Here is a 25,176-nt window from a genome sequence, read left to right as displayed (position 1 = left end):
GTTAATTCGTCTACTTTTCTTTTAACAGTGGACGAAATTCAAGTGGCATCGTACAAGATGCTGGCGTCTCTGTACACTCTCGGTGTAGACTCTTCCCTGACGCACGACAGAAAGTACTTGAAGACAGAGATCGAGCGTAACAAGCCTAACTTAGGCTCTTGTCTCGGTGCTTTCTCCAGCTGCTTCCCAGTGGCCTTTCTGGAGCCTCATTTGAACAAACACAATCAGTTTTCTCTTCTAAATCGAATCGCTGATCATTCCTTGGAGGCGCAGGATATCATGACGAAGATGGAGTCGAGCATGCCCACCCTGGAGACGATTCTAACAGAGGTCGACCAGTTTGTGGAATCCGACAAAACCTACAACGATCTTCCTCACGTAGTTGACGTGATTCTTCCTCTACTTTGCTCCTATTTGCCCTTCTGGTGGGCTCAAGGTCCAGACAACGTAAATCCAACCGAGGGAACTTACGTTAGCATGGTCACTAGCGATCACATGAACCAGCTATTGAAAAATGTTCTCAAATTGATCAAGAAGAACATCGGCAACGAGAATGCTCCCTGGATGACTCGTATCGCTGCCTACACCCAACAGATCATCATCAACTCTTCGGAAGAGTTATTGAAAGATCCTTTCTTGCCACTTGCTGAACGAGTTAGAAAACGTACGGATAATATGTTCCACAAAGAAGAGTCCCTTCGTGGTTTCATTAAATCGTCGACCGATGACACGTCACAAGTTGAAGCACAGATTCAAGAGGACTGGCAACTTTTGGTTCGCGATATTTACTCGTTCTATCCTCTGTTGATCAAGTATGTTGATCTGCAGAGGAATCATTGGCTCAGAAACAACATTCCTGAAGCGGAGGATCTTTACAACCACGTGGCCGCGATATTTAATATCTGGTCTAAATCACAGTACTTTTTGCGCGAGGAACAGAATTTCATATCAGCGAACGAGATTGATAACATGGTGCTGATCATGCCTACAGCGACTAGGAGACCTACCACCATTTCGGATGGAACCGCACCTTCTGGAGGAGGCAAGGTTAGTAACGAATGGTAGCCATTTATGTTTAGAGAGCATTCCTTAAAATATTCTGATCCACAGAAAAAGAAGAAACATCGCGACAAGAAGAGGGACAAAGACAAAGAAGTGCAGGCATCGTTGATGGTAGCCTGTCTGAAGAGACTGTTACCAGTTGGTCTGAATTTGTTCGCTGGTCGTGAACAGGAACTGGTACAACATTGCAAGGACAGATTCTTGAAGAAGATGCCGGAGTACGAGATTGCTGAATTCGCCAAGACCCAGTTAACACTGCCAGACAAGATCGACCCAGCTGACGAAATGTCCTGGCAGCATTATCTGTATTCCAAGTTAGGTCAGAAGAAAGACTCGATGGAACCAGTGAAAGCACAACAGTTAGAGGATGTCGTTGCAAGGATCACCGACATGGCTAAAGTTCTCTACGGTTTACACATGGTAAGTGGAAAATGATTATCAATGATGATTACTTCGCGTATACATATTGTGATCATTCTTTCTTGGATAGTTCGAATAATTTCTAGATACAATGAGTTCGATTCATTTAACGATTCTATGTTTTCGAGTAGATAGATCATCCGCAACAGCAGAGCAAGGGTCAATATCGATCCGTGGTATCGATACAACGTAAACGAGCCGTGATTGCTTGTTTCCGTCAAACTTCCCTACATTCCCTGCCCAGGTATCCTTTTTTCAGTTTCTTGAGTTTGTTCCTTACAGTTTTCTTGTGTACACTATCATAATTCATTCTGGTTCACTTTTCGTTACGTTCATAATTACCAACGAACCGATAACCATTTATCTCGATGATTTTGATGTTCACTGTGTAACGGCTTGTGTAAAAGTGACAAACACTAACCGTTAATTAGCGTTGATGCTATTTGTAGTTATTTGTTAGTGATCTAACAAGGATAGTTGTGTGTGCATGCTGCTAAAAGGCAACAAAACCTCCACCATCTCACGGTGGATGGAAGCGCGTGTTGTGTGCAGCGAGAAAAAGAGCAGCGATTGCATGTCTACGTAGCGAACCACTTTACAAATTACGAAGGTAAAGTGATGGTTTAATTGCATGATCATATATCGCGAAGGATGGACAACATTGAAGCTTAAATTTCGTTTCAGGCATCGGGCTATAAACATCTTTGCGCGAACGTACTACGAGCTCTGGTTGCAGGACGAGAATGTTGGTCAAGAAGTGATGATTGAAGACCTTACGGTAAACATTTAAACTACAACTATTTATGAATGACTTTCGAGATACTCAATGTATCTCTATTGCTTTCAAGCAATCATTCGAAGACGCGGAATTGAAGAAGATGGACAAAGACGAGGACGAGAGTAAACCAGATCCGCTCACGCAACTGGTAACAACGTTCTGTCGCGGTGCCATGACCGAACGGTCCGGTGCTCTTCAAGAAGATCCATTGTACATGAGTTACGCCCGAATTATATCAAAGTCTTGCGGAGAGGAAGAAGAAGAAGGCGAGGACGAAGGTGGAGGTGGCGAAGAAGAAGGAGGTGCCTCGATCCACGTAAGTGTTCACGATATTCTTAGGATAAACTTGAACCTTCTACTGACGAAACTCTTGAAACTATCAGTTGAACCAGTTGATATTCTTCTTAACAATTTCGTATGTTTTTCTCGCGTACTAACCCTGTAGAAGCGGGGCTATAAGCCACTTATGGTAAGAACAGCCGTTTGCGGAAATTCAATTGCTTCTATACTTGTTATGCTGATGCCAAATGCAAAGTAAATCGACAAACCTAGCATATCATCGTAGGACAATAGTTTACCTTTACCAAAGTTTACCCTGTAATTAAACACACGTACGTGTGAAACTTGTACATATGCTTGCATCGAAGGTGGCCGTATCCCTCATCACTTTTCAAGATTAATTGCAATTCCATCCCATTACATATACTCAACAATAATTATTCATAAACCATTTGAATGTCACTAACAGATTCTTTGGTGTCCTTTTTTTTAAATGCTTACCTAAAGCGACCGATGCATAAACTGATGGTAAGGCTTGAAATCTTTAAATTTTTAATAAATTGGATTTTTAATGATTTACTGATATTCGTGCAGGAACAAGAAATGGAGAAGCAAAAGCTTCTGTTCCATCAAGCTCGTCTTGCGAACCGAGGGGTGGCTGAGATGGTACTGCTTCATATATCAGCCTGCAAAGGTCTACCCAGCGAGATGGTGATGAAGACCTTGGAATTAGGGATTTCCATTTTGCGTGGTGGTAACATAGAGATTCAACGAGGAATGCTGAACCACTTGAAGGAGAAGAAGGACGTGGGTTTCTTCACTTCCATCGCTGGTCTAATGAACTCTTGCAGCGTGTTGGATTTGGATGCGTTTGAAAGGAACACGAAAGCGGAAGGTCTTGGAGTTGGTTCCGAGGGTGCTGCTGGAGAGAAGAACATGCACGACGCAGAGTTCACCTGTGCATTGTTCAGATTCATCCAACTTACATGCGAGGGTCACAATCTAGGTACGTTCATCTCTTTAAATTATCAAACAAAATTATGTAGGATAAAAGAATGTAACGAATGTGCTATTATTTTTTATAGACTGGCAGAATTATCTTAGAACCCAAGCTGGTAACACAACAACAGTGAACGTGGTCATCTGCACCGTCGATTATCTGTTACGACTTCAAGAATCCATCATGGATTTCTACTGGCACTACTCCAGCAAGGAACTCATCGACCCAGCCGGAAAAGCGAATTTCTTCAAAGCCATAGGCGTTGCCAGTCAAGTCTTTAACACCCTTACTGAAGTTATTCAAGGTCCTTGCGCACAGAATCAACAGGCACTCGCACATTCTCGATTATGGGACGCAGTCGGTGGATTCCTCTTCTTGTTTTCTCATATGCAAGACAAATTATCGAAACATTCGAGCCAAGTGGACCTCCTGAAGGAACTGCTGAATCTTCAGAAAGACATGATCACCATGATGCTTTCCATGCTTGAAGGTATGATATTTCAAATTAATGAAATCATTTTGAACGGTGTTTCATCATTATTTTTGTCATTGCAGGTAACGTTGTGAATGGAACCATTGGAAAACAGATGGTGGACACTTTGGTGGAGTCTGCGGGCAATGTCGAGCTGATCCTGAAGTATTTCGACATGTTCTTGAAATTGAAGGACCTCGTGTCGTCGCCTAGTTTCTTAGAGGTGGATCTGAACAGCGATGGTTGGGTGTATCCGAAGGATTTCAAAGAGAAAATGGAGCAACAGAAGAGTTACACCGAGTAAGTATCTTGAATTCTATTTTCTTATTTAAGAATCATAACAAAAAATGTTTTCAGCGAGGAGATTGAGTTTCTGTTGGCTTGTTGCGAGACGAATCACGACGGGAAGATCGACTACGTTGCGTTCATGGATCGTTTCCACGAGCCAGCAAAAGAAATCGGCTTCAATCTTGCTGTTCTACTCACCAATCTGTCTGAACACATGCCGAATGAACCCAGACTGGCTAGGTTCCTCGAGACAGCTGGCTCTGTACTGAACTACTTCGAACCGTTCCTTGGTAGGATCGAGATTCTCGGTGGAAACAAGAAGATCGAGAGAGTGTACTTCGAGATCAAAGAGTCCAACATCGAACAATGGGAAAAGCCTCAAATCAAAGAATCGAAGAGGACCTACTTCTACAACACTGTGGTGGAAGCTGGCGAGAAAGAAAAATTGGAAACGTTCATTAACTTCTGTGAAGATGCCATCTTTGAGATGCAACACGCTAGTGCATTGATGGCTGTTGAAGAGAGTGGTGGAATCGGAAAAGCGAGAGAATCCTCTTACACGTACATGTCAGAAGACGATGAAGAAAGGAACAAGGATCCCATCAGAAGAGGCATTCAGACCTTCAAGGACGGTATATACTTCTTCTTCTCTATATTCTCTCCCAGCAACATCAAGAACAAGATCGCAGAGATGCAACAGATGACTTTCTTGGAACTCTTCATTGGCTTTTTCAAAATGATATTCTACTCTTTCTACTATTCTGGATTCGGTGTTGGTTGTGTGATCAGCTACTTCATGAGATTGTTACTGGCGTTGATGAAGGGACCACACGTGGAAGAGCCTGTCGTCGAGGTGAAGGAAGAGGAAGAGAAACCGTCCAGACATTTACCTGCTTTACCACCAACGCCGGATGAATCCAATCTACAGGTATAAACCGTGAAAATCTCAAAACTATCAGCAGAGAAATGACAACAGGAAATGTAATTTTTTAACTTCTGCACAGGTACAAGCCTTCGGAATGGATATAACGAAAGAAGAAGGAGGCCAGATAAAAATAGCACCTCACGAATCTGCAACTTCGACACCCCAGTCGAGTATAGAGGAAACTGGTGAGAGTACACCGGAAGAAGCAACTGGCGAGGACGGTACAAGGGTCGAAGGTGGCGGGGAATCGGAAACACCAGTTTCTTTGGCCGATTTATTGGGGTATGGTTAAATATTATATGTATTTCTCTCTAATTTCAATTTATACTCCGAATTACTATCTTCGTTTGTTCTTAAACAGTGGTGAACAAGCTAGAGCTCAAGCAGCAGCCGCAGCGGAAGCAGCAGCAGCTCAACAAGCAGCCATGGCAGCAGTCGAAGCTGAAGCGAAACAGGAAACGATAACGGAACCATCCGGCTCTTCCATCGACTTTTCCGAATACACCCACCGAATTGTATCGTTCTTAGCTAGGAATTTCTACAACTTGAAATATGTGGCTCTAGTTCTCGCTTTCTGTATCAATTTCATGTTGCTGTTCTACAAGGCAGGTTTACCAATCTTCATACTAACGATGGATTATTATCTCGTGTTATATAATCAATTATTTCATCACAGGTTTCTTCTTTGGCTGGCGATGGGGACGAAGAGGGCAGTGGTGATGCAATAGCTGACATATTGGCAGACATATCTGGCGAAGGGCCATCCGGTTCCGGGAATGGTAGTGGCGTGGAAATGGGAAGCGGTAGCGGAGAGAACGAGTCTGAAGAAGAGGAAGACGTGTACGCTTTGGAATATGTTGAAGTTGCAGAAGATTTCTACTACATGGCACACGTTATGAGGCTCATGGCTGCTCTTCACTCGATCGTTTCTCTTGCTATGCTGGTCGCTTACTATCATTTGAAGGTATGCCACAAAATTGTTTAATTAATATCATGAAGGTACACCTTAATCATTCTGACTAACAATGTGATTTAGGTACCGTTGGCAATCTTCAAACGGGAAAAGGAAATCGCAAGAAGGGTAGAATTCGATGGACTCTACATTGCTGAGACACCGGAAGAAGACGACATCAAGGCTCACTGGGACAAAATGGTGATATCGGCGAAAACATTCCCCGTTAATTATTGGGATAAATTCGTTAAGAAGAAAGTGAGACAGAAGTACAGCGAGACGTACGATTTTGATTACATCAGTAATTTGCTTGGCATGGAGAAGACTTCGTTTAGTCAGCAAGAGGAAGAGGGTTCTGGTTTGATACACTTGTGAGTAATTAACTTTTTAATTAATTACGAAAAAACTTCAGTGAGCCTTATAAAATTTCACTTTCTTTCAGTATCGTAAACATCGACTGGAGGTATCAGGTTTGGAAAGCTGGGGTCACCATCACTGATAACGTGAGCAAACTAATCTCAGTGTGAACGAAGTTTTAGATCTTCTATGTTTAATTCCGTGTATTGTTTTCCTTCAGGCATTTTTGTACAGTTTATGGTACTTCATATTCTCTATCCTTGGAAATTATAACAACTTCTTCTTCGCTGCTCACTTGCTGGACGTCGCGGTTGGTTTCAAAACGCTGAGGACGATCTTGCAATCCGTCACACACAACGGCAAACAACTGGTGTTAACGGTGATGTTGTTGACGATCGTCGTGTACATCTACACGGTGATAGCCTTCAACTTCTTCAGGAAGTTTTACATTCAAGAAGAGGATGATGAAGTGGACAAGAAGTGTCATGACATGTTAACGGTATGACTTAGGAAGATTATGTCGTAGACTTCTATGAAATCAAAAATTAAATTTTTATCTGTTTCGGTTCCAGTGCTTCGTGTTCCATCTTTACAAAGGTGTCAGAGCTGGTGGTGGTATCGGTGACGAAATCGGTGAACCTGACGGCGATGATTACGAAGTCTATCGTATCATGTTCGACATCACATTCTTCTTCTTCGTCATCGTCATTCTGCTGGCTATCATTCAGGGTAAATTTGCAACAAGTTCCACCCTAGACTTGCAGCTCTTTCTTAACTTCTTTTATAATTTGTCATTTCGCTTCAGGTTTGATTATCGACGCGTTCGGTGAACTTCGAGACCAGCTCGAGAACGTGAAAACAAATATGGAGAGCAATTGTTTCATCTGTGGTTTAGGAAAGGAATACTTCGACACAGTCCCTCATGGATTTGATACGCACGTTCAGCAAGAGCATAATCTTGCTAATTATATGTGAGTTATCGTTAGGATCAACCTTTTTAAAAACATTCCAAATGATTAACTATCATGATTAACTATTCACAGGTTCTTCCTCATGCACTTGATCAACAAGCCGGACACCGAATACACCGGTCAAGAAACGTACGTGTGGAACATGTATCAGCAAAGGTGTTGGGACTTCTTCCCGGTCGGTGATTGTTTCCGCAAGCAGAACGAAGCGGTAGAGGAAGAGGCCAAGAAGAAATAAATCTTTTTCATTCGTTTTACACGTACCTAGATGACCAATCGATCATTACCAAAGGGATCCTTTCCCGATACCTCTTCGATAATCGTAGCCTCCAATTTCTACGCGCAATGAGGAATACGTTAAGAACGATTCGACAATTTTTGCAGATTAAATCGTTTAAGAAGTTACACTCTCGTTCATCTGTCAATAGAGAAAGGAAACTAGAGAACGCGTGTGTGTGTACCTTTTACATTCGACGTTTATTATCATTATTATTCCAAGTTTAAAGACGCGAGATTTTTCACGACAATGGATCGCGCGAATCGCACGCTTTCGGCTCGAATACGAACGAGCAAACAAGCCGAGAGACTGGCGAAATATTTTTCCAACCTATTTTTCCAACTTTTTATGGATGGCTGGATATCGTGTAACCGACTATTTCCTCCTTTAGATAGGATCTAATCGCAAAGTGTTGTTAATCGTCGACAAAGGAAACCGACTGCACAAATCTACATTAATCATAAACGTTACGATTGCCTTCTTTTCATACGTCGTGTGACCACATTTGCGCGTAAATTATTTAACTGATTAACGTAATGTTTGAGATATGCAAAATGTTAAATAAGTTGATGATGTTTAAAGTTTATATGAATCACGGAGTTCTCTACGATTAGACGAGAACTTTTTAATGATCATTGACGACTGAAATCGCGATATAATCAAACATGTCAATACATTGTAAATAACGATTCTACGAGATGATTACCTGAGAATAAAGAAAGACATACTTCTTTACTTTGTCGTTTTTTTTTTTATCGTTATGGACTTCTCAATTACTATTAATTACTCCTTAATTAATTTCCAATGCAACTTCCATCTAACACATTCTATGATTAAGTTCTTATCAGTAAACTACTTTGAGATGCCACCTTCCTTATCATTCACTGGTATCTCACCCAACTCTCACCAAGGATGACGCGATTATCTTCAACACGAGCCCAACCAGAGAATCGATACAATAATCAATATTCTATATTTTAGAGATCGACAAGAAAATTTGAAAAGACTTTTTAAATTTTAAATTTCGTAAAAGTAATACACAAACCCTGAAAGATGAAAAGCTTTAACTATCATAAACAAATACAAGTATCGTTTTTATTTTGGAATATCCTTGCAATTGTCTAGTTAGATTTGATACTACTTGCAGTATATTTAAATTCCATCCCTCATTTCTGTGCTAGTCGAATGCAAAGTACGCTACCCCTATCGAACATCGATTTTTCTTCTTCCATCCACTGGAGAAAAGCGGAAGAGCAACAAGACGATGCCGTGTACCTCGTTTTCCATCGTAAAGAGGAAAAACGGCGGTCTCTGCTCGTGAAAGACCGATGGAGGGAAAGAGGTCGCGCAAGCGCCCCTCTTCTAGAGCCGGTGGTTGAACAGCCTCGGGGTGAAAATGCACCATGGCATGGGAGTGTCAGCGGGCGATCGTCGTTGCGGCGAAAATACGGCGATGCAGCCCAGAAACGGGGTTTGCGACAAGATCGAAAATTACATATCTGAGCTCGGACAATGGTACGTGAGTAAAGGATGATTGATCAATTAAAAGGACCTTCGAAAGGAAAAGCAAACGTCGATCCACCCTTGAACCGGTTGCACGGTGATGGAGTGGGTGAAGGGGGTGTCTGGGGATAAAAGTGGCGGGTGTTTACTACAAATTTCCTTGTGTAACTTTAGTGCCCGTGAAAATGATGAGTTTACTTTGTTCAACGTGTTTACGATCCTCGTTTCGATCGAAAATCAATTTATTTAATACTTTAGTCGAAAGCAGTTCAGACTTCTTCAAAATGACTTTGTATTTATTCTTTTTTTTTAATGTATGTGATCTATCGATCTATTGTTGGATTAATAATTATGTGTAATTTTTTATAAACTTTTCCTTTAAATTATGTCTCATTAAAAGAAAATTAACATTGATTTGGTACAAATAAACAAAGATAGTATCTTTGACTACCTGTGATTTCAATGGTTTTGTGTTTATTTAACTGTTCCCAGGTCGGTATGGAGGGTGATAATAATGGGACAATTTTTGTCCCTGGTTCTGTGCTTCATGACCCTTGTAAATCATCACATCAACGCCACGTATCAACTCTTGCTTCCGACCGGTAAGTTATTAATAATCGATCGCATAATTTATCGGCGAGTAGACAGATTGATCGAGAATATGATGACGGTATTACGAGCAGAATAATTTTCTGCTAAATAGGACAAAATCTTCCGCATTACATTATGATGTGCCTTGTATACACAACCTGGATGTCCTGCAGAGGTGTAGGAAACGGCCTAATTTCAGTCATAAGAGCCCGTGGATGGAGATACTTGCTGTTGGCACTCATTGACGTCGAAGCATGCACACTCATAACATCCTCGCATCAATTCACAAGCCTGGCTAGTATACAGGTATGTGTTAATGATGTCGCACGAGATTTCAGTGTTGCGTCTTCCCAAAGAGCATAAAGAAGTTTTTCATTTTTTTCACATGGTGCACTCGAGATGGCCTAGTAATTTATCCTCACTTCAAAGCTTCAGAAATAATCAAAGGTTAAAAGAAAATTTCATTTCGTGTTAATTACGAAGAACATTTTCTTAAGATCCAAAATTTTAATCGACGTACAGAATTATTATATGTTACTTATTTTCCAGCACTTATTCATTCATCTTTTCAATTTACTTTCAATTGAAACGTTTAACGTCAGTTCTTGTAACGTGAAAGCTTAAGATATGCAGAAAGACTTCCTCTATAAAAATCGTTTATATTATCGTTCATCAGTGGTACAAGTTTTGTTTGGTGCATACAATAGGGTGCAAGCGTTACAGCTTACAATAGATTCGCGTCTGTTGGCGCAACTTTCGCGGTTCGGTCGTCAATTAACCGATGTAGTATTCGCGGCGGCTGTGAATGGCAGGGGACAACCATTGTATCGAATATACAAGAGGCGGTAAAAGGAGGACACCGGGTCTTCGACCCGTCACATTCAACCCTCGTCGACTATTCTTAATCGAAGGAGATACCAGCATCATAGACCTCGTCGTTCAATTGAATTGAATCACCTCGTGGCGTATTGAAATTTTAACGACGTAAACGAACCGCCGGTACTTAAGTAATGCTGTAAATTTTGTTTCAGCTGCTCGATTGTGTGGCTATACCAGTTGCATTGGGGCTCTCGTGCTTGGTTCTCGGTGTGCGATATCGAATGGTGCACATAGTCGGTGTCTCTGTTTGTCTGATGGGTGTAGGGTGTTTGGTTTGGGCAGGAATCGACGACAATAAAGATCCTGCGTCTACAGGTGATTCTATAATAAAATCCTTTACAATCCTGACATGTTCTTAACCCTTTATATATTAATTTGCCGCGCGAAGGAAAGAATCAACTGGTTGGAGACATGCTGTGTCTCGGTGGTGCAGTGTTGTTTTCTATAACCACCGTGCTCCAGGAGTTGATCGTTAAAACGGTGGATATTATCGAATATCTGGGTATGATTGGTTTCTTCGGTACTATACTGTGCTCCATGCAAACGTAAGTATCTTACAAAGAAGCAACGATGGATACAGTAATCCTGTACTTCCATGTTAATGTTTTAGAGCTGTGCTCGAATGCACGAAGATAGAAACATTTCAATGGAACAATGCACCGGTGATCACGTTCTTGGTGGTTTATTGTATCACGCAGTTTGTATTCTTTTCTTTGGTGCCTGTTATACTGTTCGAGTCAGGAGCAACGGCATTGCATCTAGCACTGTTGACTGCCGATTATTTCAACGTCTTATTCGGCATGCTGATTCATCAATACAAGGTATCAACACTTTTTGTAAAACTAGAAAGAATTCTGTTCGTACCATTGTACTGGTTCAATAATAGAAACCTGCTTTATGCACTATACCCTTTGCATCAACAAGGTGTACGTATGGTAATAAGACTTTGTCCATTTGTTCCAGTTTCACGCATTGTATTTCGTCTCTTACACGCTCACAATGACTGGTATATACATCTACGCGATAAAGAGAACACCGATGGCGTCGACCGCCCGAAGACAACACGTCGAATCTTCTGCTCCAGATTACAGGTAATATTTACGTTTAGAAAAGTTATCATATTTTTGAGAACGTATACGTATGTATGTGTGATTGAGGATTAAAATATCAAGGAGAGAGATCAATGAGCAAAGACGTCCACAACATCTCCTGAAGAGACTAATAGAATAAGAAAACACGATTGATCTTGAAGTATCCTTAACACCTACACCTATTGATTTCCTTATTCCAACAAACGCCTTTTTAATTCTATCAAAAGCTTCATTCACTCCATTATATACCTACTATAATGACAGTCGTTTTCAACGACTATTTCCCGAAATAAGTTTCCTTAGAAATTCAGATATGAATCACCATTCATATTTTTGTACGAAATTGCCTGAATAGTTCAGAAATAATGTTCTCTAATTAAATTACTCCCACGCTAGTGACAGAAAGTTAACAAACGATCGATCATGAATTAAAGTGACGTCATTTTAAGACACATGTCACATCCTGACGTCGGAGAAGTGGAGTTGGCGACCAGTTCAGGAATGTCTGGGGTGAGTGGCACCCTAGATGTAAGGGCTTCGACCCTTGGCAGCGAAAAGGAAACAATGGATGCGACCAGTTTACCACCGAGCGTTAGCTCAGACACGGCCTTCACCTCTTTTTACGGAAGTTATTACGATTAAAGGGATATCGCGAAGGAAACGCATCGGAACGTGTAGAAAACGTAAATTTACTACAAATACGCTCTTTTTAAGAGATTTATACACGAAAATTTCCAATCGACAAATACGAAAATGTACTTTCGGTTTATACAATGTTATAGAAGTAAGAATAAAAAATATCTTCGTCGAACTAAGTTTGTAATAATCGGTCGTTTTTCTAAGAAATTCGCCGTTTTAATATCAATCGGTGGTGTATGAATGCAATCTTCGTTGTTCATTTAAATGTTTATCGAACTATAAGTATTATAAATCCTTGTTGCTCAACATACTCTGTAAGTTACAATACAGTACAACTTATTGTTGCTAGATTTAAGTATCGAAGGACGTTAACTAAGAATCGACGATTATTTTTATGATTCATCAGTTTTGTTTTCTTTCTGTGTGTATTGTATTGAATTTACATTATATTTTCCACATACGGGTTAAAAAATCATTTTTAAGTATTATGTATATTGTTTTGAAAACAAATAATAAACGAACGACAAATCAAATGCAATTGTTTTCTTAATTGTTACATCATTACATGGCTTGTCGGTATAGTGTTAATTTTCAAAACGTACCGCGCGGTCGAGCGCAGAAAACGAATGAACTGCGTTCTACAGAAAAAATGAGGAACTAAATTTTTGGTCTGTGTATACAGTTTTTAATTACACATCTATTGGCTACACTTGTTGACTGTACTTGTTGGCCACACTGTAGTAAAAATCAGTGATGAAGCCGCAATGGCGGGTTCTATAGAGATTCCGTTACGCGATACAGACGAGGTGAATATTTCTGTTCCTAATTCTCAATTTTATTATTTTTAAGGCGTCAGGAGTTAAGTAAACTGTTCCTGTTGCACATCCATTAAACGCATCTTGAGATTCCTTAAAGATTCGTGATAAGAAGACCTTTCCATGAACCTAACCTTTACAAACAGGATGCTTGTCGAATACGTTGTACACATTAGATACCACTATATACATCACATTTATTTAAACACATCACAATTTGTTCTGTAATAAAATACTGTAACCATTATTATTTCACTTTAACCAAATTATTTTCATCCAATTTATTGGCTTTATTTGGTTCCTGCTGTTTTCATTATATCCTCTATTTGTATTTTGTATAGAAAACTGAATATTAGTTGTTATTTGAAGTTCTTTAATAAATTGAATGTTTTACACACTTTTGTCTAATTAAATGCCTATCCACATCTACATTGATCAGTATTATGTAAACATCAGTTTAATCCTTAAATTGCATCCTATTAGGTAATAGAACTCTACCTAGATCAGTTACCAGAGGGTGATGAAGTTCTTGGAATTTTACGCCAAGAACATGCACAGCTTAACATCTGGGTCAATTTGGCCGTATGTATCTTTAATTATTTAAGAATATGTGTAATAGAGAAGTATCACATAGTAAAACACATTGATTTTTATTGTAGCTTGAATATTACAAGCAACACAAAATTGAAGATTTTATTAAAATACTTGAGTCTTCTCGAATTGATGCTAATATTGATTACCGTGACTATGAAAAAGATCAAATGCGTGCATTGGATATGTTGGCTGCATATTATGTGCAAGAAGCCAACAGAGAGAAGAATAAAGATAAGAAAAGGGATCTGTTCACAAAAGCCACACTATTGTATACAACAGCTGATAAGATCATTATGTATGACCAGGTACATGTTGTTTATAATGTAATTGGTGCTTAAAATTGTTTGAATATTTTTTAAATAATATGTTTTACATTAAAGAATCATTTACTTGGCCGAGCTTACTTTTGCCTCTTGGAGGGGGATAAAATGGATCAAGCAGATGCCCAATTTAATTTTGTGCTGAATCAGTCTCCCAACAATATTCCCTCCTTACTTGGTAAAGCATGCATAGCATTCAACAAAAAAGATTATCGTGGTGCCCTTGCCTTTTACAAGAAGGCATTAAGAACAAACCCAAATTGCCCAGCTGCTGTAAGATTAGGAATGGGACACTGTTTTATGAAGTTAAATAATCAAGAAAAGGCACGTCTAGCATTTGAAAGAGCTTTACAATTAGATGGTCAATGTGTTGGAGCATTGGTTGGGCTTTCAGTTTTGAAATTGAACCAACAACAGCCTGAAAGTATCAGAACTGGTGTACAAATGTTATCAAAAGCTTATACAATTGATTCCACAAATCCTATGGTGTTAAACCATTTGGCTAATCATTTCTTCTTTAAAAAAGACTATAATAAAGTACAGCATTTGGCACTTCATGCATTTCACAATACCGAAAATGAAGCTATGCGCGCCGAGAGTTGCTATCAATTAGCCAGAGCATTTCATGTTCAGGTAAGTTTATTTTCAGTATAAATGAATTTATATATTTATCAAAGTTTTAACAAGTAATTCAATTATTCTAGGGCGACTATGATCAAGCTTTCCAATACTATTATCAAGCAACTCAATTTGCACCCCCAGTTTTTGTATTACCTCACTTTGGTTTAGGTCAAATGTACGTCTATCGCGGTGATGCAGAAAATGTAAGTATAACGTATTATTTTTTTTATAGTATACTAAACAGTACAATAAATACCAACTAAATTCAGAACAAAATTACTGTTATTTCTTACAGGCTGCACAATGTTTTGAGAAAGTATTGAAAGCCCAACCTGGCAATTACGAAACGATGAAAATTCTCGGTTCGTTATATGCTAATTCAAGTTCTCAATCGAAACGAGACATTGCGAAAAATCATCTCCGAAAAGTAACAGAACAGTTTCCCGATGATGTCGAAGCATGGATTGAACTAGCTCAAATATTAGAACAAAGTGACCTTAACGCAGCCTTAAATGCATATGGTACTGCAACTAGAATGTTGAAAGAAAAAGTTCAGGCGGATATACCGCCAGAAATTTTAAATAATGTTGGAGCTCTACATTATAGGTATTCACAATGTTCTGTTTTACAACTTTGTTCATTATATATTTTCTTCGATAACGCTTATCGTATGTTTCAGACTTGGGAATTTAGAAGAAGCTAGAAAAAATTTGGAGGAATCTTTAGCACGTTCTAAAACCGATGCCTTACATGATTCTGTATACTATAATTCAATCGCGGTTACAACAACGTATAATTTAGCACGTTTAAACGAAGCCTTATGTGTCTTCGATAAAGCAGAGAAATTGTACAAAGACATTTTAAAGGAACATCCAAATTATGTGGATTGTTATTTACGACTTGGCTGTATGGCCCGAGATAAAGGGCAAATTTATGAAGCTTCCGATTGGTTCAAGGATGCTTTGAGAATAAACAATGAACATCCAGATGCATGGTCCCTTTTGGGTAATTTACATTTAGCCAAAATGGAATGGGGCCCTGGACAGAAGAAATTCGAAAGAATTCTTAAAAACCCATCGACCAGTACCGATGCTTATTCTTTGATCGCCTTGGGCAACATTTGGTTGCAAACATTGCATCAAAGTGGAAAGGATAAAGAACGAGAAAAGCGTCATCAAGACAGAGCACTGGCCATGTATAAACAGGTATTATAATAAGAATTACTATTTGTAAAGAGAATTTCTATCTACAGTGGATATATGTATCGAAATTTTTAGGTTTTGCGAAATGATCCTAAAAATATTTGGGCGGCGAACGGAATCGGAGCGGTGTTAGCGCACAAAGGTTGTGTAAATGAAGCCAGAGATATTTTTGCTCAGGTTCGAGAAGCAACAGCAGAATTTTGCGATGTTTGGTTAAACATTGCACACATTTATGTCGAGCAAAAACAATTTGTTAGCGCTATTCAAATGGTAACTTTAACTTGTCACATTTACTGTTACAGAATATTGCTAATGATACTAATTAATAAATGTGCTTTGCTAGTACGAAAATTGTCTTCGTAAGTTTTACAAATATCACCACGTCGAAGTTTTGCAATATCTCGGAAGAGCTTACTTCAAGGCTGGTAAATTGAAGGAAGCAAAATTAACATTATTAAAGGTAAATCAAGATATACATTTGCCTTATGAGTATACTCATTCAATAAAAACACCAATGAATATTTAGGCAAGAAGAGTAGCACCACAAGATACGGTTTTGCTGTACAACATTGCGCTTGTACTTCAACGTTTGGCGACGCAGATTTTGAAAGACGAGAAGTCAACTTTGACAACTGTACTGCAAGCAGTTCATGAACTAGGACTTTCGCATAAGTATTTCCAATACTTATCGACACACGGAGACAGAATGGAACAACTTGCAGAAACAGAAGCGAGAAGATGTCAGGACTTACTATCTCAAGCACAATATCATGTTGCTCGAGCTAGAAGATTGGACGAGGAAGAGAAAATGCTTAGAAGAAAACAAGAGGAAGAAAGGTAAGCTTAAACTCTATTGACACTTAGTTTATCGAGTTTATCAGTGTGATAATAACAATCTTATCATAGGCAAGCATTCAAAATGCGTCAGACTGAAGAACAACGAAAGCTCGAGGAATTGCGTCGTCAAAAGGAAGAAGAAATGTTACAGAAACGTCAAGAATATGTTGAAAAGACCAAGAACGCTTTGGTATTTGGCGAAATGCCTTCAGAGAAGCCTGGAAAGAAAGGAAAGAGAGTACGCACTGATCAGTATATTAGTGATAGTGGTGGTTCAGGAAGAGACGAGGGTAGAGAAGAAGCACCGAGGGAAAGGAAACGCAAAAGGAAAGCGAGTGGCGAACGCAAAGAAAGGAAAGGCAAGGGTCAAAGAAGACGTAAGAAGGAAGCGGCTAGTGGAGAAAGTGGTAAGATGATTTATAGTCTTCAGTAATAAGAAGAAAACCCAACACTTGCAAATGCAACAAAACTATTTTCAATGTTCAGGTTCAGAAAGCGACCGACCCAAGCCAAAACGTGGAAGGAAAACTAGAACCAACAGGAAGGATAGAGCATCCCGAAAAAGTACTGCTGAGACTTCAAAGGGCAAAATGCCATTGTCTAAAGAAACCATATCAACTAGTGAATCTGACAGTGATTCAGGGGGTCTTAAAATTGCTAGCGGGTAAGCATACGCGAGACAATATAATGATTACACTAACCGCAATGTACTAAACGCATCAAAATATATTTTACAGAGGTGAAAGCGGTAACGAAGGTGGTCGTGGCCGCGGAAGCAGAAGAATCAGATCTGATTCAGAAGGTTCTCGTGCTTCAGGATCTAGATCTCGTTCCAGATCAAAATCCAGAAGCCGTTCCCGAAGTACCTCACGATCGCGTTCGCGTTCTCAATCACAATCTCAGTCACGATCAGTGTCTCGATCTCGATCTCGATCCGTGTCGCGATCCAGGTCGCGTTCAGGTTCGAAATCAAGGAGTCAATCGCGATCAAGAAGTCCGTCTAGATCAGGCTCGGCAAAGAGCGGATCCCGTTCGAGATCGGGTTCCAGGTCAAGATCAGGGTCAAGGAAGAGTCAATCGCGATCAAGGTCGCGAAGTGGATCAAGGAAGAGCGGATCTCATCCACGATCGAGATCAGGATCCGCAGCAAGTGGATCGAGATCGAGATCAGGATCACCTGCTGGTTCGGGAAAGGCAGGCTCACGATCGAGGTCAAGATCAGGATCAAGAAGCGGTTCGCAATCGGAGGGACGAAAATCCAGGAGCAAAAGCAGATCGAAATCCAAATCTGTTTCGAGGTCCAGATCGCGTTCGGGTTCAAGATCAAAGAGTGGTTCGCGAAGTCGCAGTCCTAGTGGTTCAGCCCGGTAAATATATAATAATAATTAAAATCTACTTACTCGTACGAAGATGCAGCTTTTGATGATTGATGATTTGTTGTTTCAGGTCTGCTACTCCAGAATCCAGAAAATCCGTATCAGGCAGTGACGTTGGTTCTCGCCATTCAAGTTCAGATCGAGGTGGTGGAAGCGACAGCGAGTAAATTCAATGTTAGAGTTGAAGGAATTAGAAACACTCGCGAAAGATTCACTTTAACTGTGCATTATACACTTTTTGTACGGGTAAAGTTTACCGATTGCACATATAACTTCCGTGAAATATATCGTAACGCGTGTTATATTCGAAAAAGAAACACCGTTCGAACTGACCAACAACTTTGGCGGTTAAAATGGCGCCCGATATTGGGCAATTGGCGTCGCTTCGATATCGCAGTGGTTCGATCCTTTTTCGAGATTATCGATGTATACATCTGAGGTTCGAATCGAATGAGAGTAAACATAACCGCGTATCAACGTAACGTTTTGTTCGGTGTTCTTGTTTATTGCCGGTATTATTCAGTTGCAATTTTAACAATTTAATGTGAGAATAATAAATTTCCGTTTTTCAATGTGATTTTAAAAAGAATTGATTCGTGACGGGAGATGATTGTAACATTCGAAAAGTTTCAATTTAATTGGATTTCTACAAACACATTTTGCTTCTTTATTAATTTGTTGACATTTTGTACAATAAACAGGTAGGTTTAATTCAATTTGCACTTTTAAGTTGATTAAAGATATATTTAATAAAAGACAAAACTTGTAGAATATAATTTTTCTTAATTACATTAACCAGTTGTAATGTAAACAATATATGAGGTTGTGTTCACAACGAATAAATTGTTTTATATAAAAACCACAAATAAAACATTGAAGCTAATGTCTGAATTTATATTAATCACCCATACGTCAAAATATCGATCTAGATAGTCGACGCGAAATAAATTATTAATTTTTTTGCGGTTAATGACATACATGACCTTTTACTTTGTTTTACTTGTGTGTTTCTGTTTCAATTTATTTTCTAAACAAACCGATACACTATTTTCAGATGGAATTATAATGCCTGGAAAATCCACTCCAAATATCACGTTAAACATTGTTAAACATCGCTGAACTTTATCATTCTATTATAACGTTTAAGCCTTTGGATAGACGTAATCCACAAAGTATATGCTGTGTACTTTCGCAGACAGAAAAATCCTGAAGCAGTTTGCAATGAAAGCAAGAAAAAAACGGGGATGGAGTGAAAGAAAACACAATGAAGGTAAGGAAAGGATATCACTTTTATTCAAGCTACGAAGATTCTGAGTGCTCGAAATGTTTACCCTTTCGATTCAACTCCCAAGAGTTTGGATTTATTTCTCTCCTTTTCGTGCTCGACTGCAAAACCTTCGTCTTTGTCTTCTTTTTTCTTCGCTAAACGTCTTTAGCCGTCGTTCCTTTTTTTTTATATACACTTTCTGTTATTCTGTCAGTTAATTAACTTGATTCAATATGAACATTATTATCTTCGTAGAACAGCCTGTTACGTTGAAAAGATAAAAGTTTTAATTAGGCTTCAGGCATTTTTGTGTTATACATTATAATGCATGACAGATATTCGAGAATTATTTGCTTTCTCGGTAAGTTCAAAACTTTTGGAAGAGAATTATTTATCATCTCTCGGGTACCTTGAAACTGGTTAAATAGAATAGTCCCGCGGCTGCGAGTTTTGATTGGTCTTGAATTTGCATGTTTAACATTCTATCTGCTTGATCAAACTTTTACAAGAAATTTCGGCGAACAAACGAGGATGTAGTTGCAATTACTTTATCATCATTTCACTGTACTCTGCATAAAGCGATATTTTAGAAATCCTTATTTACAGACTCGGTGTTTCGAGGTTGTTTGAAACGGAAATAAAATCAGAAACGTGTCCCTTTTGCCGAACGGCTGCCACTATAAATTGACCGATTTCTTTTTTATTTCTGTTCGTTAGAGGAAACGACAAACAACGATTGCTGTTTCCCTTCACGATTAGGGGTTTCGTTACAACGAGCAAACGTGATCAACGTAAAAACGCTTTTCGGTGTTTCTTTGATCCTTTTGAAAACGCACAGAAATCTGGCAAATGCCGAAAATAACGAGCTATCGTTCAATATTCAATTTTATTGGAGAAGGGAACGACGTGAATTAATTCAACGATAATAATTTCGAATCAGCTTTAAAATAATAATTATTTATTCTTTTTTTCTTTCATTTACATATTTTGCAAAATATCGGAAAATGATAGTAACAATATTTCATCTCACAACAGTCTGATTTTAATCTGTATCGTGTAAATCTTTTCCGTCACTTTTGCCTCGACAATTCATCAAACACCTGAACAAAGATTATCACTAATCCTCGACACGATGTAACCTTTTTAATCCTTTTTTTTTTTCGTTCGAAACATAATGAAATTTTGTGCCTGTTCATTTCACAAGTAATAGCCGGTGTAATTGAAAAATGTTTATGGAACATAGAGATTCATCCATTATTCATGAAACAAGGTTCTCCATTACGTAGCTGTACGATAATAATGAGTCACAAAATCCAAAGAGCTTGTGCAACTTGAAAGCCTGTGTTCGACCCCGTTTCGAAAAGATGCGGAATGCAATATTTCTTCAGTGCGAAGGGGATCGAACGGTATTATGCGGACACCAGTGACCCACTTATAAACCGAAGGGTCTTGAAAAATGTGTGTTCTATTCGATAACCTCTTCTCTCAGGCATTGCCCCTCGGATAGACGAACGTGTGTCGAGTCTGATTATCATTTTTCCGTTTCTTTATATAGAGTCGTGGTTTACCTTACGAAGTGAGAAAGTTAGCAAAGTATATTGATCTCAGAAAATCAATTTCCGTAGGAGTCCATAGATTCTATGGTATAGAATTTTGATTGGAACAAATTTTAATAAAGCGAAACAGAAATCAACCGAACACGTGTAGCGTTTTATGATTAAATAGCTGCAAGCAAAATACCTGAGGTGAAATTTTAATGTAAACGGTTAATTAATTGTATAAACTACAGTGTGAAAGTTAGATACGCGTTTAAACAACTCTACATATTGTTGTTTCACAAAGCACCATATTCAGATTTCGTCGGCGTGTTTTCAGTTTTCAACGTTGATTTTCCACTCCCGATGTATAATTTCATGCACGCTATTAATATCAAAGCAGGCCTTTGTCTGCAGAAATAAAGATTTCGAGTGCAATTAGCGTAACATTCTAGCTAAGATCTGAAGATGTGACCTTGAATAAACAAATTACTTTTTGCTTTATGTACAAAGGAAAGACGAGGGTCATAGAGAAAAGTGATATCGGTATCTCTTCGCGAAATGAATGAATGTTCTTTCGTGCAACGAAATTTCGTTAGATTCCAAAAATCAGCGGAAGAAACTTCAAGATTATTAAAAGCAGCTCGCGATATTACTTCGTCCATGAAAGTCAAACCGCGCCTACCGCGATATAAGATATAAATTGAAACTTTGAAAGAGCAACTAACGACAACAACAATCGCGATTCTGTTTGCTCCAAAGGCTAAGAAGCATACTTTACCCTGACATTTTCCAAGCTATACAGACACGAAATTCTTATTTCTCTTCTGGCTGCGAGAACTTGAAATTAATTATAACATTATTTGCTCTCGACGGCGAGCTTGGACTTATCCTTGTCGTTTCACGCCGAGCTTATTCTCCTCGTATTCCACGAGCATCTAATTATTAATATTTACTTCAACAACGAAAGCTTTCTGCACTTTCAACCTTGAGCTATTTCCCTTTTTTCACGTAACATAATGTTAAATTTTCGTTAATCCAAACGTTTCACTTGTGCTCGCCACTCGGTTTCAGAAATTTGCGGAGATTAAAACGTACGCGAATTGTAACTTTTTGGAGAGCTTTTGATATTAACCGAATGAAGGGGCTCGTACGCACAATTATTCCCATCAGGCCAGATTTATTTCTCGTCTATTCGCGTATACACATATTTCACCGCCCACGTTCGGCCACGTAGCGATGACATAATTCATCTTCAAAAGGGTTAACGTAATCCACGAGCAAAATAAGCGAAGTTGTGTCACCCCGTCAGCCACAAGAAGCCACAATGAACGTATTTTGATGCAAGGTTGCAATTACAAGTTTATGTATGATCCAGTCGGTTGAGTTCTTTGCGTAATCCGTTACCCCAGTGTATCATGGAAACTCAGAAAGCCACACGACGAGCTACCATTCAACTGAAAAGCGATTCCAATTACACGCCTGTCCATTCCTTTGAAAATCAAATATCCTCTTTATTCGTAATTGTTCCACAGAACAGGGTATACCGAATAATAATCCCAATCAACACTGAATTAATCATAGAGCAAATATTGACCTGTGCTAGTGTTTCAGCATACGTACATTTAATATTCATCAGGTTCCCAATATTATTGCAAATAGGACACAATTTCCATTTTGAGATACGTTATTTCACCGTACAATTATCTTATTCTAGGAAATTTTCTCAAATCCCAATTATATTATCCCAGATTTGATTTTGATCTCGTTTTACGTTATCTGTAGGAATTAATTACAGTTTCAAATCCCTTGGCTCATAAGATACTAGGTCAATGGTAGAAATTCAACAGAAGCAAAAGGTCAGAAACCGAAAGCTGCGCAGGATAATGGTCGAAGGAAGCGGACAGGGTTGATCTAAAGCTTTCAGGAGTCACTGGCCGATGAAAATTTTAAAGTTGCTGTATATATACATACGAATGAAACCCCAACGCGAGTGTTTCATTCTTCGTACTTTTTAAACAACGAAACAAATATTTTCACAATTTTTGAAGCGTGCATTCCACCAGCAGGGGAATTCAAGCATGACGTCACTTGAATTTCATGTCACGAACAGATGCTCCAACAATTTTTCCAGTATTTTTATATTCGCCCGGGAGCCAGGGGTCATTGAAATATAGAAAAAAACAATCCTCTTGAAAAATTCCTTTTATCAAATCATTCGATAATTCAAGAATATCAATTTTATTTTATCGTTTTCTATAGAAGAAGCTGAAACGAAAGAACTAGTGTTGCGTGTAATTTGTTGCTCAAGGAACACGTTGGAATTTTTGAATGAAGCCTCCAAATGGTATTTGCATCTGAAAACAAAGTGGTAGCAATTTGTTCGAGGTCAGTGAGTCCTGATCCACTGTGGAATGCATTGGAAATAGGTCGAAGGCATGTTCTTTACCCCTTTGAAGGGAAATCAAATGGTATAGTTGGAGCGAAGCTCCGCTATTAAACGATTAATTGGGATTTTTGTGACTTTTTAATTCAAAATCTAGATTATCAATTTTGACCATTCTTTGCAAGCCGATCACAGTGCACAGAAACCGATACCCATGTTAAGTCTATGAGAGAAATTGGAATTACGCTATCGCGTGAGCTTTGAATTCGTGTTCCGCCACATTATCAACAATTAAACACTACTTTTAATTGCTATATTGTGTCTCAACTCTGTTAATGTTACTTTTACTGCAAATCAATCGCTTGCCTAGTTATTTTATTACCTAACTTCTGTTATTGTTAAATTGCCAATGTAGAACCGATAATAATTGTATTTACTAATCGTAACATAATACCGTTTGAAAATCTATCATTAATTATACGACTTAGTGTAAGATAGAATCCGGTAGAGTTGATGGCGCACTCGAAGTAGAGATAATCCCTTCGAATAAACACTCGAGCTATCGGCGAACACCGGCAGCCGTGCTGAAATGCGACCGTACGTTCATTCGTTCTTGAGCCATCCTCGAGTCTATTCACAAGCGGAAAGTCGAATATACGAAGTTTCTTTAAATCGAACATATATTCACATTGCACCAATTGTTAAAGCGCGATCAACAGATATAGAATGTGCGGATGTCTGGAGATGAGCAATTTCTTTCTCAATATTCGCGATATTTCCAGATCACCTTTTTATTCCTTGATATTTGTTTTCATTTGGCCAATCATTCTCGGTATAAAACGATATTGTTATTATTACTCGCTTCCCAAACGATAGAATTGAGTCTTTATTTTTCCAACGGCGATACAACGAAATTGAGAGGAAAAGTAACAAACAACTCGCGTTCTCGTACATTGCAAGAGAATCAACGAAAGTATCACGGGTTTGAAACAGCTATATCGAAACGTGATGCTTCTCAGGGAGCTTCGGGTAATACTTATTTTATTGTCCAATTTGATTCACCGAGAGCAATTGTGTAAACGTTTCCAGAATTTCCTGAAACAGTTTACGGTATCTTACGTATCCCCTGGAAAAAGGAGCAATTTTTGTGGCACTATGTACAAAAGAAGAAACATCTGCAAGATACAACTCAATAGGGAGCACGATAAAGTGACAGCAAGCGTAAGAACCATTTCAAGAGGAACGGAAAAAGGAACAATGCTAATGGTGTCTTCGAAGCGACGTCGATCGAGCGTTGTCAGGACTACGACAGAAAGTAATACGATCAAGGAAAAGCGTAACGTGCCATTCAAGAGGCTATCGTTATTTTCTTTTTATACGAAGGTCAATCAATTATTGAGATTAAAAACGTTGATGCATGAAAATTGATTTAACTTACGATCGGCTGATCGAGGATGACATTTATTCCTTGGAAAATAACGGAACGGTAACTCGTCAAATATCAATCGATTCTTTTAAGAAGTTCATTAATAAGCTTTGTAAATTAATCGCCGGCTCGCGTCGAGCGAAATTTAATTTCCAAACTCATTTTCATGGCAAATATCAACTTGACGGAGAGCCGTCTAGCGTGTTCTTTTGATTGAAATCGAAATTCGATTGCCGAGCAAGAAAGAAAGTTGCTCTACAACGTGACGTGAGAAAAGATTCATTCTTCTGTCATCCTTCCCGCCTCGATTTCCATT

The 25,176-nt window shown here is 38.9% G+C and overlaps 4 protein-coding genes across 28 annotated transcripts in view; all 4 read left to right on the top strand.

The window, feature by feature from the left end:
- Window positions 1-8,513, top strand: part of RyR (Ryanodine receptor) — a 32,657-nt gene extending 24,144 nt beyond the window's left edge. For 13 of the 23 annotated variants that reach the window (XM_034316026.2, XM_034316021.2, XM_034316025.2 and 10 more), the window contains 18 exons: window positions 29-1,047; window positions 1,111-1,482; window positions 1,614-1,726; window positions 2,167-2,260; window positions 2,331-2,576; window positions 3,134-3,545; window positions 3,625-4,029; window positions 4,095-4,311; window positions 4,369-5,227; window positions 5,304-5,506; window positions 5,586-5,829; window positions 5,901-6,188; window positions 6,261-6,547; window positions 6,619-6,679; window positions 6,754-7,032; window positions 7,106-7,262; window positions 7,339-7,504; window positions 7,577-8,513. In XM_034316026.2, the coding sequence (XP_034171917.1) occupies window positions 29-1,047; window positions 1,111-1,482; window positions 1,614-1,726; window positions 2,167-2,260; window positions 2,331-2,576; window positions 3,134-3,545; window positions 3,625-4,029; window positions 4,095-4,311; window positions 4,369-5,227; window positions 5,304-5,506; window positions 5,586-5,829; window positions 5,901-6,188; window positions 6,261-6,547; window positions 6,619-6,679; window positions 6,754-7,032; window positions 7,106-7,262; window positions 7,339-7,504; window positions 7,577-7,739 (5,585 nt within the window). In that variant the 3' untranslated portion in view covers window positions 7,740-8,513. Of the gene's footprint in view, window positions 1-28; window positions 1,048-1,110; window positions 1,483-1,613; window positions 1,727-1,982; window positions 2,093-2,166; window positions 2,261-2,330; window positions 2,577-2,705; window positions 2,730-3,046; window positions 3,068-3,133; window positions 3,546-3,624; window positions 4,030-4,094; window positions 4,312-4,368; window positions 5,228-5,303; window positions 5,507-5,585; window positions 5,830-5,900; window positions 6,189-6,260; window positions 6,548-6,618; window positions 6,680-6,753; window positions 7,033-7,105; window positions 7,263-7,338; window positions 7,505-7,576 lie in introns of all 23 variants that reach the window. The other 10 variants (XM_034316010.2, XM_034316008.2, XM_034316011.2 and 7 more) reach the window with 4 other exon arrangements.
- A 355-nt stretch (window positions 8,514-8,868) lies between these two features.
- LOC117600195 (solute carrier family 35 member F2) lies at window positions 8,869-12,939 on the top strand. Of its 2 annotated transcripts, none has more exons than XM_034315263.2 (8): window positions 8,869-9,293; window positions 9,774-9,883; window positions 9,985-10,178; window positions 10,904-11,066; window positions 11,140-11,296; window positions 11,362-11,572; window positions 11,715-11,842; window positions 12,277-12,939. In XM_034315263.2, the coding sequence occupies exons 1-8, from the start codon at window positions 9,175-9,177 to the stop codon at window positions 12,482-12,484; spliced, it is 1,290 nt and encodes a 429-aa protein (XP_034171154.1). In that variant the 5' UTR covers window positions 8,869-9,174; the 3' UTR covers window positions 12,485-12,939. The 2 variants fall into 2 exon arrangements, with proteins under 2 accessions (XP_034171154.1, XP_034171155.1); XM_034315264.2 differs by having other exon boundaries at window positions 8,870-9,293; window positions 12,292-12,939.
- A 245-nt stretch (window positions 12,940-13,184) lies between these two features.
- Window positions 13,185-18,556, top strand: Ctr9 (RNA polymerase-associated protein Ctr9). Its single transcript, XM_034340678.2, has 14 exons — window positions 13,185-13,287; window positions 13,780-13,878; window positions 13,956-14,195; window positions 14,271-14,843; window positions 14,915-15,034; window positions 15,127-15,437; window positions 15,511-16,036; window positions 16,109-16,303; window positions 16,377-16,493; window positions 16,560-16,870; window positions 16,940-17,277; window positions 17,357-17,534; window positions 17,608-18,237; window positions 18,317-18,556. Exons 1-14 carry the CDS (start codon window positions 13,246-13,248, stop codon window positions 18,411-18,413), a joined length of 3,777 nt encoding a protein of 1,258 aa, XP_034196569.1. The 5' UTR covers window positions 13,185-13,245; the 3' UTR covers window positions 18,414-18,556.
- A 127-nt stretch (window positions 18,557-18,683) lies between these two features.
- Window positions 18,684-25,176, top strand: part of LOC117612039 (uncharacterized) — a 30,465-nt gene continuing 23,972 nt past the window's right edge. For both annotated transcript variants that reach the window (XM_034340680.2, XM_034340679.2), the window contains exons 1-2: window positions 18,684-18,947; window positions 19,301-19,516. The gene's annotated coding sequence lies outside the window, so the exon portion shown is untranslated. The remainder of the gene's footprint in view (window positions 18,948-19,300; window positions 19,517-25,176) is intronic.

The sequence above is a fragment of the Osmia lignaria genome, chromosome 15 (assembly GCF_051020975.1).
Source record: "Osmia lignaria lignaria isolate PbOS001 chromosome 15, iyOsmLign1, whole genome shotgun sequence".
Lineage (NCBI taxonomy): Eukaryota > Metazoa > Arthropoda > Insecta > Hymenoptera > Megachilidae > Osmia > Osmia lignaria.
The sequence above is the reverse complement of the archived record's forward strand: the minus strand, read 5'-3'. Positions and strand labels throughout refer to the sequence as shown.

What these genes read in the sequence shown, in the direction of transcription:
- Ctr9 (XM_034340678.2), top strand. Translation starts at nt 13,246, where the DNA reads ATGGCGGGTTCTATAGAGATTCCGTTACGCGATACAGACGAG. An exon ending in CACTGGCCATGTATAAACAG is followed by an intron (nt 16,037 to 16,108) that starts GTATTATAATAA and finishes CGAAATTTTTAG; the next exon opens with GTTTTGCGAAATGATCCTAA. An exon ending in CAAAATTAACATTATTAAAG is followed by an intron (nt 16,494 to 16,559) that starts GTAAATCAAGAT and finishes ATGAATATTTAG; the next exon opens with GCAAGAAGAGTAGCACCACA.
- LOC117600195 (XM_034315263.2), top strand. Translation starts at nt 9,175, where the DNA reads ATGCACCATGGCATGGGAGTGTCAGCGGGCGATCGTCGTTGCGGCGAA. An exon ending in TAAAGATCCTGCGTCTACAG is followed by an intron (nt 11,067 to 11,139) that starts GTGATTCTATAA and finishes TGCCGCGCGAAG; the next exon opens with GAAAGAATCAACTGGTTGGA. An exon ending in TGCTGATTCATCAATACAAG is followed by an intron (nt 11,573 to 11,714) that starts GTATCAACACTT and finishes CATTTGTTCCAG; the next exon opens with TTTCACGCATTGTATTTCGT.